Genomic DNA, 13,257 nt, shown 5'->3' with positions numbered 1-13,257 from the left:
GTCAGACCTGCGTACATTTCACCGCGTCGTTTTGGTCAGAGATAAGTGCGCCAACTATAGAAAAAGCAAGTACGAACAAGAAAGCAATTAGTGCGCCAACTTGGTAGCAATACGCCAACACGTAGCAGCCAAACGCGGAGTACGTACAGCTCATGAAAATTGGAGCATCCATCAGTGTGAAACGGGAGAAGTTTAGCATCTTGGCTTAACTAAGCAAGTGGATCGATTACATGTTTAATTAGAGCCACTTGTTGCAAAACTAATTGTTTAAGTACGGCCGGTTGATGCAATCATCGAACTAAGCTAACTAGCGCTATAAGGCTGAGGGGTAGCATCATTCAGCCTACACAGCTTTCGCATCCATACACACAAACCTTACTGAGCGAGCATACCTAAGCTAGCACCATGGAGGCGGCTCTCGTGAGTGCAGCGACGGGGGCCTTGAAGCCCGTCCTCGGGAAGCTGGCCACCCTTTTGGGTAACGAGTACAAGCATTTCAAGGGCGTACACGGTGAGATCAAATCGCTCTCTAGCGAACTCACCGCCATGGAGGCGTTTCTTCTGAATATGTCGGAGGAGGAGGATCCTAATGTTCAAGATAAGGTGTGGATGAATGAGGTCCGGGAGCTCTCCTATGATATGGAGGACTCCATCGACGACTTCATGCAAAGTATTGGCAGCGAAGATACAAAGCCAGATGGCTTTTTGGAGAAGATGAAAAATTCGTTGGGAAAGTTGGGGAAGATGAAGGCTCGTCGCCGGATCAGCTGCGAGATCGGGGATCTGAAGAAACAAGTCATCGAAGTGGCTGAGAGGACTGCAAGGTACAAGGCCCGTGAGGCCTTCTCCAAAGCCAAGAATACAACCATTGATCCTAGAGCTCTTGCTATCTTTAAGCATGCCTCTGAGCTTGTCGGAATTGATGAACCCAAGGCTGAGGTAATTAAACTGTTGACTCAAGGTGTGTCAACACAAGAGAAAATGAAGTTGGTATCCATAGTAGGATCCGGTGGAATGGGCAAGACAACTCTTGCAAATCAAGTGTATGAAGACCTTAAAAGAGAATTCCAATATCGGGCCTTCATATCTGTGTCGAGAAATCCGGACATGATGAATATCATGAGAACTATTTTTAGTGAAGTCAGTGGGAAAAATTATGCTAACACTGAAGCAGGTAGTATACAACAACTCATTAGCAAGATCGCCGATTTCCTGGCAGACAAAAGGTACAATTTCTATTTTGACCTCTCATCCTCAAGTATAAAGTTAATAAAGTTATTTAGGTACTTCACATCTTAATCATCTTGTATTTTTGTAAAAAAAATAGTTCTGTATAGTTTTATGTCCATTTAATTTATCATTTGGTACAAAAAGTAATGGTCAAATGTTTGTAGTCAAATGGATGTTGATGCCAAGTAAATAAAAATAGAAAGAGGACCAAATACCACATATCTTAGGAACCACATCCGGTGATTTATGTCCTTTAGTTTACCTTTGGTATTAAAAAATGTTTGAGACATAGCTACTCCCATCATTGGGCATATTAGATAGCCTTAGAGTAACTATAATAGGGGGCTTATAGTCCGCTTACATGACACTAACGTCTATACCAAGTACAGTGGACTCTCCTACAAGAGTCACGTCTACAGATGCTCCAAGGGAAATTAATATATAATAGCCAATATCATCATATGTATTATGACAAAGGATAATAATAGAGCCATTTGTTGGCAATATCTCATTAGCATGTGACCCGTGGTTAGTCTAATAGCCTACCTATATAATAGTTAGCTATACAAATATACTACCCAACTAATGTCGAACCTACCTCACTACAAAGTTTCGTGAATCCCATACTACAGGTGGCAATGAATCTACAAGCCGCTTCTTTTCTTTTTCCTCCAACTTAATTAGCACAAATATGATGTGGCAACTTCTATAGCCTGTTTACGTCAATTTATTATACTTGCTCCAATAGCCATGCTCTTAGGGAGTAGATCAAGTAGCTAACCTCAGCCCTCTAGTACTAAAATCACTCATACATTTTATAAGAGTAACTCTAACAAAGTCTTCGTATTGGAAGCGTCCATAAAGAGCACGGAGCACCATACATAATATTTTGGAGGCTGTCTAGGCGGCGCACAAACTAAGAGTCAGCATAACAGAGCCTCCATAATTTTTCCGTTCACTTTTTTTTGGTTGCATCAACTCATAAGTCATACACTCAATTGGAGAGATTCAACACTTTTGAGGAAACATTGCATTACAAGGTTCTTACTGAGAGGGGGTGGGTGGTGGTGGTGGTGGCTTAGCGAAATTTTCATAGTATAGGTGTTCAAAATTTACCGCTTTTACATATATGTAGAGACAATATATAGCCTGATTTCAAGCCCCACTTCGATGGAGAATACGATGCACGTGGCACATGCATATGGGATGAGTCAGGTCAAACTCTAGGAGCGGCTATGTGTTGGTCCGACGACGCCGCCACAACAGTCATCGAGGCCGAGGACGGCTTGACCGGCGGAGGGAATGCCCAAGATGGCTCGATCCATCATGGTAAATTTCACCATCACCTCGTCGAGACTTGGACCATTATTTGGCATCCTCTCTCTTTGTTGTAAACTCCTATCCAATGACAGTTTCCTAGAAGTTTTCAATGAGGCAGACGACCGAGGCGTAGGCAGCGTAGTGCTCAGCCCATGCCCCTTTTAGTGAGGCGACTGGGAGCCGACCCTTGAATCTAGCTTTGAGGAGACCCCTCCTCCCCATACGGTATCTTCACGTGGTTGTACTAGGGATCCCAATCTAGCACGTGCGTCAGGGGATACCAATCTTCCCACTCAACGAGAAGGTTGTGATCCTCCCAGCGCATCACGCCGATCTAAAGTCCTTCTCACTAGTGATGTGGGCATCCTCCTCCTCTTCCTCCTAGTCCAACATCTGTTCCTCCTCCTCTGGGAGTGCCACCCAGTCCGGCCACATGGAAAGCGACATGGTGAGCATGATGAAAGTGGAAGTGGAGCTGTGGGAGGAGGGAATATGAGCCAACATGGGGAAGCAAAAACTATTTTATAGCCGTGGGCCATGGGTGGTGGGAATAATATGGCAAGTAACAAGACAAAAATTGACGTAGGCAGTTGGCCTGGCAGTCACCACCATTAACTGGTCCATTTCCCACTAAGATGAGCATATGTCTGTCTACGCTATTGTAGGGAGAGAAGATGTGACACGTGAGAGGATGAGGACACAAATGAAAATTCCTCCCATGTGGGTGGTTGGCAATGGAGCACACTCCAAAGCAATGTTCCAAAACCTCTTAAGTATTGAGGGGGGCAAGATGGCGGCTAGATCGGCCTTTTCGGCCAAAATCACGAAATGGGCAGTTATTATGGTGATAGAGAACATTTGGAAACCAAGCTAGAGTTGCTCTAATGTGGGATTTTTTTGGTTTTCCTGCCTCCATTAATTATCGACTTGGCTCATGCCTCTTAATTTTTGAACATATCATGGGGGAGGGAAATCCCCACATGAATACTGATTCTATTTCAAAGAAAATGATCTGGTATATGAGGGACACCTGGCCGAGAACCATGATCCAATTTTTGAGGAAGAGCGGATCTAAAACCTTCATCAATTTTATGAGGAAAGCCGAATCAAAAAATCATACAGCCTGAGGGGTCAACATAATGCCGAAGCAAGAACAGGAAAACATAAAACACCTCTCATGGCGAGAAGAGGATATTATTGTGTTGCTGAGAAGGAAACTGACATGGTGAGACGACGCATGTTGACGTGGTAACTATGTATGGGGTAAAAAAGGAGGCTCTCATGGCGAGAAGAGGATATTAATTAGTGTGTTGCTGAGAAGGAAACAGACATGGTGAGAGATAACATCACCAGGTTGCACCTTGCAACGAGGAGAATTGAGACAAGCCACCATCATGGGAGTGGTTCACGTCGTTGTCACCGCATCAACATGCATCATCTTTTCCAATCAGCGACCGGCGACATGGCATTCTCCAGGAATTCTCTAGTTTTAGCACACCACACAGACGCCTCCTGAACACAACACCCAGGCCAACGTACGATTCCGACAACTGGCTGTCACCAACCAATGCAGGGCTGGCGGAACAAGGGAAGGAGCAATGAGAGGCAAAAGTGCTCTTTGGACTTGAGAGGTGTGCAGGTTGCCCGCACAGGGAGGATCCCGTCGTAGGATGCGCCCCAGCGGGGGGAGAGTGAGGGGCAGCATAGGCCACCAGAACAGGAAGAGGCGCGGGTTGGAGCATGATGGCTCAAGTGGGCGATGATGGTCGGAGTCGACACGCTCGGTGGCACCTTAGTCATGGAGGAAATGGGGTGGAATGGTGAACCAGAGCGCCGAGAATGCAACCCAGACCCACTGATGGAGCAAGGGTTTGGCTAGGGGTGCGTGCCACACGCACATGAGCACAAGGTGGCGGAGAAGGAATGTGTCAGGCTTGGAGGTGATTGGGGTGGATCGCCACTTGGGTGTACAAGGATGCGTCAGGACGCAACAGTGAATAGGTGGAAGGTGGTGGTGGAGCGTGGCATCGAATGTGTGGCAACTCCATCAACGGGGAGGGTGAAGTGGTAGCTACGATAGAGAATTTGATGCACTGCTACTTCTTGAGCTTGCGTTGGTTTTTTTCTTAAAGAAGAAAGGGTGATGCAACAAAGTAGAGATAAATATTTACCTCAGCTAAGAACCAAGGTATCAATCCAGTAGGAGGAACACACAAGTCCCCAATAAATGCACCTGCACAAACTAACAAATACTTGCACATAACGTGAAAAAGGGATTGTTAATCCCTTCAGGGTCACTAGCAAGAGTGTGATATGATAGAGATAGGTATAAAAGATAAATAAAAGTGCAAAATAAAGTAAAGGTAAATAAACTGCAGCAATGTATTTTTAGTTTTTTGGTTTTATAGATCTGAAAATAATATGATAAAAAATAGATCCGGGGGCCATAGGTTTCACTAGAGGCTTTTGTCTTGAAAGAAACATACAGTGGGTAAACAAATTAATTTTAAGCAATTGATAGAAAAGCGCATAGTTATGACAATATCCAAGGCAATGATCATGAATATAGGCATCACGCCCATGACAAGTAGACCAACTCCTTCCTACATCTACTACTATTACTCCACACATCGACCACTATCCAGCAAGCATCTAGTGTATTAATTTAACAAAAATGGAGTAACGCCTTAAGCAAGATGACATGATGTAGAGGGATAGATCCAAGCAATATAGTATAAACCCCATCTTTCTATTCTTAATGGCAATAATACCAATACGTGCCTCGCTACCCCTACTGTCACTAGGCGAGGACACCGCAAGATTGAACCCATCACAAAGCACCTCTCCATTGCAAGATAAATCAATCTAGTTGGCCAAACTAAATCAATAGATCTGAGAGAAATACAAAGCTATCTTAATCATGCATAAAAGAGTTCAGAGAAGACTCAAATAATATTCATAGATAATCTGATCATAAATCCATAATTCATCGGGTCTCAACAAACACACCGGAAAAAAAATTACATCGAATAGATCTCCAAGAACATCGAGGCGAACATTGTATTGAAGATCAAAGAGAGATAAGAAGCCATCTAGGTACTAGCTATGGACCCGTAGGTCTGTGGTAAACTACTCACACACCATCAGAAGTGCAACAAGCAGGTTGGTGTAGAGGCCCTCCGTGATCGAATCCCCCTCCGGCAGAGTGCCAGAAAAGGCCCCAAGATGGGGTCTCATGAGAATAGAAGCTTGCGATGGCGGAAAAGTATTTTTGATGTGCCCTCTGATATACGAGGAATATTTGGGTATTTATGGAGCTGGGATTAGGCTTAAGAGAGTCCCTAGGGGCCCACAAGCCTGGGGCGTGCCCTCCTAGGGCGCGCCTCCAGGGCTTGTGGCCCTCTTATGGCTCTTCTGGCCTCCTCCCGAAGTTCCCTAGGTGTCTTTTGATCCAAGAATAGTCCTCAAAAAGTTTCGTTCCGTTTGATATTGATTTTCTGTAAAAGACAAAAACAAGGAAAAAAATAGCAACTGGCATTGGCCACTAGGTTAATAGGTTAATCCTTAATAATGATATAAAATAGCACCATAATTAATACATATAAAACATTCAAGATGGATACTATAATAACATGGAACAATTAAACATTATGGATACGTTGAAGACGTACCATGCACCAGCTTGCCCCGCCCGACACGGGCATGCAGAGGTGAAGCGCACAGTCACAGAACCCGATTGTAGCGGAGTCGGAGAGGCGCGTCGGGCGATCAGTGCATAGGGATCTCAGTGGGTGGGATTGACGCAGATATGAACATGTCGGGCTTGACGAGGTAAGGTTAACGGTGAAGGTTACGTTACATGGGGTAAGGAACTAGATATGTTGATGGTGATGGAGCCGAGATAGGGAGAAGGGGGCGCAGACGCGGGTCGCGTGCGTCCTCTCCTCCTCCATCTGCCATTGGGGCTTTTCCCTTATGCCTCCTCTTCTGACTGCATGTGGAGGGTGTGCGGCGGCGGAGTTTTTTGTCGGTGGCGGTGCGGAGCCCTCCGGAGTCACGAGAGCAACCCCTGATGCATCACCGGGTTCCATCTTATCGGCTCACTTCTCTTCATAAGTTTTTTGCGATCAAACCATTTTTTGGAGTACTTTATCTCATTACTAGTTTTGGGCAGGCCATGCCATGCACGTCACCTTATTTCTCATCCACCTTCTCCTTCAATGCTCTCTTCAATCTTAAGATGTACTCCCTCTGTCCGAAAAAGCTTGTTCCTCAAATGAATATATCTAGTACCAAGTTAGTGCTAGATACATCTATTTGAACCATTTAAGGGACAAGCTTTTTCGGACGGAGGGAATACCAGATCACCCAACCCCCCATAATTTTCCTAACTAATTAGCATGTACCGATATACACACAAGATTTGTGTCAGCAACAGACGCAAGTTTAACACATGTGTCAGATTTCTTACTTAGGAGTATTTTTTATGAGAATCAATGGGAGAAATGATTGATGTGTCCATCAAAAAAGTCTCCATAGTGGTGGGCGACAGAGCGAGGAGCTGTGGACTTCTTGCAGGTCATGTTTGGCTAATGAAATCTTGATAGTGGTGGGGTTGGTCGGCATGACGGCGACCACCCAACTCATGACTTTTGTTTTCTCCGGGTCTGCCTCCATCTTGGGGTTGTGGCTACCTCATTTGGTTGTTGCGTGGCGACCTTCGAGGAACGGTTGCTTCGACCACTCTCTTCTACGACGACGTAAATGGATGGATTACTAATTACAATGCATAAATCCCGTTACATTAGCATAATGAGCGCATAACCATGCATGAATGTCCCTTGTTTATCAGGGTTTATTCTCTTTGGTTATTTTAGCACGTGCCCACAATTTTTTTTAATTAGAGCCAAACCAACACATTCTCTTTTATTGGTATGTGCCCACAATTTCTTTCAATTATAGCCAACCAACATTTTCAATTTTATTGGCACGCACAAGCTATCACTGGCAATAATTTTTGGAGTCCCTCATTCTACTCATGATTCTGGTAACAACTTTCTTATTGTCAGACAACCTTCTTATTTCCTAACAACCTAGAGGCATATAAAAGTTGGTGTGATTTAGTATAAAGCTCTAAGGTGGTACTATTCCTAATTGCAAGGTAGCTGAGTTAATTTTGTCTATCGACACAATAGGAAAGGTCCATAGTTCGATCTCCTCGTGGCCTAAATTTTTTGTTGCTCATCCGTCTAGGAGGACACAGTTTGGCCCACCCGCGGGACAAATGAAAAACTTCTGAAATTACGTGTGGAACGGACGGAACAAAATCTATACATATTTTTTTTTTTGCCTTTCCTTGGGTTGGCAGCGTAGGAGCGACTATACGACGCTAGTTGCGTCAAATAGTGCGGCGGACGCCCAGCAGTTCATGCCTGGTCCAGCCCACTGACAGGCAAGAAACGACCTTGTTTGTAAGATGCGAGTAAAAATAAAAAATGGACACATTAAATGATAAAACTCACGACCTCAAAGACTCAACCATGTGCTGCTAGCGACCGGAACAAACACACAATGCTAACCAAGGGCTAGTGCGGATATTTAATAATATACTGCTGTGTCAGATTTGAAACATTTTTAGATTTTTATTAACTTTTCAAAAAAGTGCATATTATGACTTGCCGAATATTCATAGAGACGTGAACTATTTTTTGAAAATTCCCCACTTTTTTCGAAAACATGAACAAATTTTAAACATGATCATTTTTTTATTCACACTTTTTCTGAAACAAATGAGCCTTTATAAAAAACATAATGATTTTTAATTTGTGAATTTTTTTAAAAAATGGGAACATGTTTTGTACATTCAGAATAATTTCATAAAATATATTTTAAATGGGAACATTATTTTGTATTTGCGAACATTTCACTAAAACTAGAATATTTTTTGAATTTCTATTTTTTAAATGCATATTTTTAGAGAGTCTCGATTATTTGTAAAAAGATCAAACATTTTTAAAACATTGGGAACATTTTTTGAATTTTGAACAAATTGGGAACGAGCTTTTTTTTAAGTTATGAACAATTTTCAAAATTGGAACACAATTTAAGAAGTTTAAAAGTTTTCGAAAATTTGAACAAAAACTGTAATTGTGAACATTTTTGAATTCACAAAAGGAAGAAAAAGTTGGAAAGAAAAAGATAATGGAACAGAAAAATAACCGGGTCAGCCCAGTCTTGGGCGCCCTGTGCGATAACTCTAACTAAATGTCGTGGCGTACCACACATAGTGTTTTTTCAGATGCGTGGGCAAGAAACTTAGTGAGTTGTCTTTGCTAGCCAGGAACGCGCATGACCCACATACAAAATTCTGGAGAAATCAGTTTTCCTTTTCTAGCAGACAGACGCACTTGTCTAAAAAAGAAAAACAGATAGACGCACCTTGTCTTTTCTCAATGGTGAATGGATGAAAGTCGGAGAAACACACCTTGCTTTATTAGTAGGTATAGATTTGTATGCTGCCATGTATTTGTCTATCTTATTTTACATGACTTTATATCATTACCGCACTGACATCAAGCATGTATCCTTGTGCAGGTATTTTGTTGTTGTTGATGACATATGGGATGTGGGTACATGGAATGTTATTAAGCTTGCATTTCCCATGACTAGTTCTGGCAGTATCGTAATCACCACTACACGTATAAATGATGTTGCTGAATCATGTTGTTCAACACCATTTAGTGGAGATATATATTGCATAAGGCCTCTTGACATGGTGCACTCTAGGAAGTTATTTTACACAAGACTATTCAACACCGAAGAAAATTGCCCCTCATACCTTAAAAATGTTTGTGAGCATATTTTAAAAAAATGTGCTGGGTTGCCTTTGGCAATTATTGCTATATCTGGTTTGTTGGCTAATACTGAGAGGGCAGAGGGTCCATGGAAGCAAGTTGAAGATTCAATTGGCCGAGCACTTGAAAGAAATCCTAGTGTTGAAGGAATGATGAAGATATTGGCACTTAGTTACTTCAATTTGCCTGCTCATCTAAAATCTTGTTTGTTATGTTTTAGTATATTCCCTGAAGATTCTGTTATTGAGAAGAAAGTTTTGATAAATAGGTGGATTGCTGAAAGATTAATTCATGCAGAAGCCGGGTATAGTACAACATATCAGTTTGGAGAAAGGTGTTTTAATGAGCTCATCAATAGGAGTTTAATCCAACCTTGGGTGACAGGTAAGTTTGGTACGGTTAAGAGTTGTCGGCTTCATGACATAATTCTTGATTTCATCATATCCAAATCCATCGAAGAAAACTTTGTTACTTTGGTTGGTGTTCCTACTATAACTGTTGGGACACAAAGCAAAGTTCGTCGGCTCTCCCTGCAAGCTGGCAATCAAAAAGAACTGATAGTGCCAAGAGGCTTGGTGTTGTCTCATGTCCGGTCACTTGATGTGTTTGGGATATCAGTGAAAATCCCTTCTATGGATAAGTTTAGACATTTGCGTTTTCTGGACTTTGAAGATTGCGAACAGCTGGAGAACCATCATCTTGAAAATATCGGGAGGTTGTTTCAGCTGAGGTACCTGAGCCTCCGAGGAGCGGGAAAAGTAAGTAAGCTCCCAGAACAAATCGGACATCTATGGTGCTTAGAGATACTGGATTTGAGATTCACCTCTGTTTGTGAGTTACCACCATCTATTGTCAATCTCAAGAGATTGGTGCACCTATTAGTCAAGGATGATGTAACATTTCCCTGTGGAATTTCCAAGCTCCAAGCGTTAGAGAAATTGAAGCGTGTCCGCGTCTCTAGCCAGTCATCAAACTTATTACAAGAACTTGGGCAGCTGCAGAGTCTGAAGGCATTGGCCCTTAATTTTTATGATCCTATTATCAGTGATCAAGTGAACCTTGAAAATGAAATGAAGAAGGCCATTATTGTCTCTTCCCTTAAAAACCTAGGGAACCTTCTCTCTCTAGCTGTTTGCTGTCACTCCGAATTAGTAGGGGAATCTTTGTGCCCTATGGCACTTAGCCTCCGGAAGTTTGATATTGTGTTAAGTATTGCCCATGTTCCAAAGTGGGTGGGCTCCCTTATTAACCTCCAGAAATTATGGTTTAGCTTGGTCGGAGCTGGGCAGAAAGATTTCTATATCCTTGGAAGCTTACCTGTTCTGCGCGTCCTGAGTCTGATCATTGATGAAAGTAAAAGTAGAAATACTCCTTCAACAGAAGAGCCAGATGTTACAAGGATCATAGTCTCTGGTGAAGTTGGATTCCCATACTTGAGGAAATTTAATTATCATGTTCCGTTTGCTGGGATGAATTTGACCTTTGCGGCTGGAGGCATGACCAAGGTAGAAGAGCTCTTGATAGTAATTAACGAAGATAAAACTACCGGTGATTTTTATCTCGGAATCGAAAATCTCCCCAGCCTCGTTGCCATCACATGTATAGTATTCGGGATCCTTAACAGCAGGGATGTCCCTGCAAAGTTTGCCATTCGGGAAGCAGCCAACGCACATCCCAATCACCCTACTCTAGTCTTTGACTGATAATGTGTTGCCGTAATCAATCGAGGTACTAACTTGTCCTCCCATGAAAGAGCGTGTACTTTAATTCACAAGATTTATGTATCCCTCATTGCCTCATATGATCGGCTGTCTGTCTTTTTCAGCTCAGTGAACAATTTCAATTAGGCTGCAATTCCAAAGGTTCATATCATCATTGCATTTCTGAGACCGAACACATGGATCATGGATGGATCTGCCTCCCCGCAGGTACTTACTAAAATGTGACGTCTTCATTTTGGTTATTGTGTATACTTCCAGCATCACTAGCCAGAGAACTGCGTGCTGCGCCCTTCAGATAGACTATAGTACATATGTGAGGTGCCTGAAAGTTTTTTAATGTAATGCGCGCCATTGCTTATGGGCGTTTGGTTTGGTGATAATATGATAAAGATAACAGGCGTACATCAAAGATTCGTGAATTAGATTCTTTCGTTTGCTTAAAGATTCCTCGGTACATGCATGCTGAAGTTTCCTTCTCGTAGTGTTAATTATCTGGTCATGTACAACCCAGGATTGATATTTCATTTTTTATCCTCCCTTCTTCGTTGCTTATTTCTGCTTTGGCATGTTCATTGCAAACTACTCCCTCTGTTCTTAAATATTTGTCTTTCTAGAGATTTTTAATGGTTACCACACACGGATGTATATAGATATATTTTAGAGTGTAGATTCACTCATTTTGCTCCGTATGTAGTCACTTGTTGAAACCTCTAGAAAGACAAATATTTAGGAACGGAGGGAGTACACATCATGCATAGAAGGTCCGTGCCAAGTGTAATGCTACTTTATTGAACTAAACACTTGACGCTTATGGTATTTCTACAGTGAAGTACATGTTTTCTACATATACCACTGTCAAAATTTGATGGATTAGCACACGCGGTGCTGGTGAAAGCAGAGATGGAGAGGGTGCTGTTGATGGTGAAGGCCTGAAAGGACAGCCAGAAGAGCAAGGCCGGCAACAGGTGGACCAAATCTCAACTAAATTTCGCTGAACTTTGCGCAACAGAATTCTCCTCCTGCATGCATGTTTGGCCAGTCTTAACTTGAAAACGTTGTGCTTCAGGGCCTAGCACATAAGCAGAAGATGTCGTCGATCATGTCGTGTGGTTGGAGAAGACCAAGAACCTGGATGGCCGTCGTGGAGAAGCTCCGAACACGAGAGGTCTGGACACTGACTCTGAACCTTGCCTTCCTGGCGGGCCCTTTAGTTGCAAAATTCAGATTCAGAGTATCTCGTCATCAGGATATGTGTGACAAAATCATGGTAAAAAACTGCAAGTTGTAGTACACACACATGAAAACAAGCATATATGACTTGTGACCATACGAATTAACTTTGTGGACCGATCTTCGTCCGAACTGCAGGAGAAACCGGAGAAGAAGGCAGAGTACGAAGATGCGGAACCACGCCGCGACGATGCAGAACAAGGAGACAGAGGAGGAGAGAGGACTGCCGTGGGGGCAAGGCGGCAGGGGAGATGATCAGGTGCCGGGAAACAACGGCCGCCAGGCACAGGTTCAAAGGGACCCTGCCCGCTGACAAAATGCTTGGGCTGAGCACCCAGCACGCACAGATAGATTACGACCTGGATAATCGCGGTGTTCTTCAACGTTGGAAAAAGAAGTGGATCGTCGATAATTCGTTTTGAACGTCGATTGTAATCTTCAATCGTTGATGTATTATATTTGGACGAATGAATTCCAGTTTTTACCACTAATTAGAACATTTTCACGCTAATTACCATTTACCCCATATAACAGCTTTCATCCGGATTACCCCTGTTTTGTTTGTAACTCTCCCCTTCTTGATGAGAAAACAGAGGACCTGATGTGTTCGTCAAAAACAACTTCAGAAAAGAACAAACATGGGATGATGGGAGGGTGCACATGGCTCAATTATTCAGACTAACTAAGCATGGCGCGCACCTGATACATGAACCGGGAGAAGGCAGCCGTGCTAAGTTGGATGGATCGATGTCTCAGCCTCTCACATCTGAAATCGAATCAAAGGACACGGTCCTAAAAAATCAATCAAAGGACATGGTAGCATCTGAAGGGCGGTCGTCGGTCGTCAGAATGTACACCGCAAGCACGGTGCACGGACTAGTTGCACTCCAGCTCCGATGAAA

General features: G+C 42.9%; 1 protein-coding gene across 3 annotated transcripts; it reads left to right on the top strand.

Annotated features, from left to right (window-relative positions):
- The first annotated feature begins 323 nt into the window (after positions 1–323).
- LOC125515550 (disease resistance protein RGA5) lies at positions 324–12,866 on the top strand. Of its 3 annotated transcripts, none has more exons than XM_048681046.2 (6): positions 324–1,226; positions 9,145–11,132; positions 11,230–11,332; positions 12,024–12,090; positions 12,192–12,290; positions 12,494–12,866. In XM_048681046.2, exons 1-2 carry the CDS (start codon positions 406–408, stop codon positions 11,105–11,107), a joined length of 2,784 nt encoding a protein of 927 aa, XP_048537003.2. In that variant the 5' UTR covers positions 324–405; the 3' UTR covers positions 11,108–11,132; positions 11,230–11,332; positions 12,024–12,090; positions 12,192–12,290; positions 12,494–12,866. The 3 variants fall into 3 exon arrangements, with proteins under 3 accessions (XP_048537003.2, XP_048537002.2, XP_048537001.2); XM_048681045.2 differs by having other exon boundaries at positions 11,951–12,090; XM_048681044.2 differs by having other exon boundaries at positions 11,951–12,090; positions 12,192–12,392.
- The last annotated feature ends 391 nt before the right edge of the window (positions 12,867–13,257 follow it).

This window comes from Triticum urartu, chromosome 6A, assembly GCF_056163025.1.
Source record: "Triticum urartu cultivar PI428250 chromosome 6A, HENAU_Tu73, whole genome shotgun sequence".
Lineage (NCBI taxonomy): Eukaryota > Viridiplantae > Streptophyta > Magnoliopsida > Poales > Poaceae > Triticum > Triticum urartu.
The sequence above is the reverse complement of the archived record's forward strand: the minus strand, read 5'-3'. Positions and strand labels throughout refer to the sequence as shown.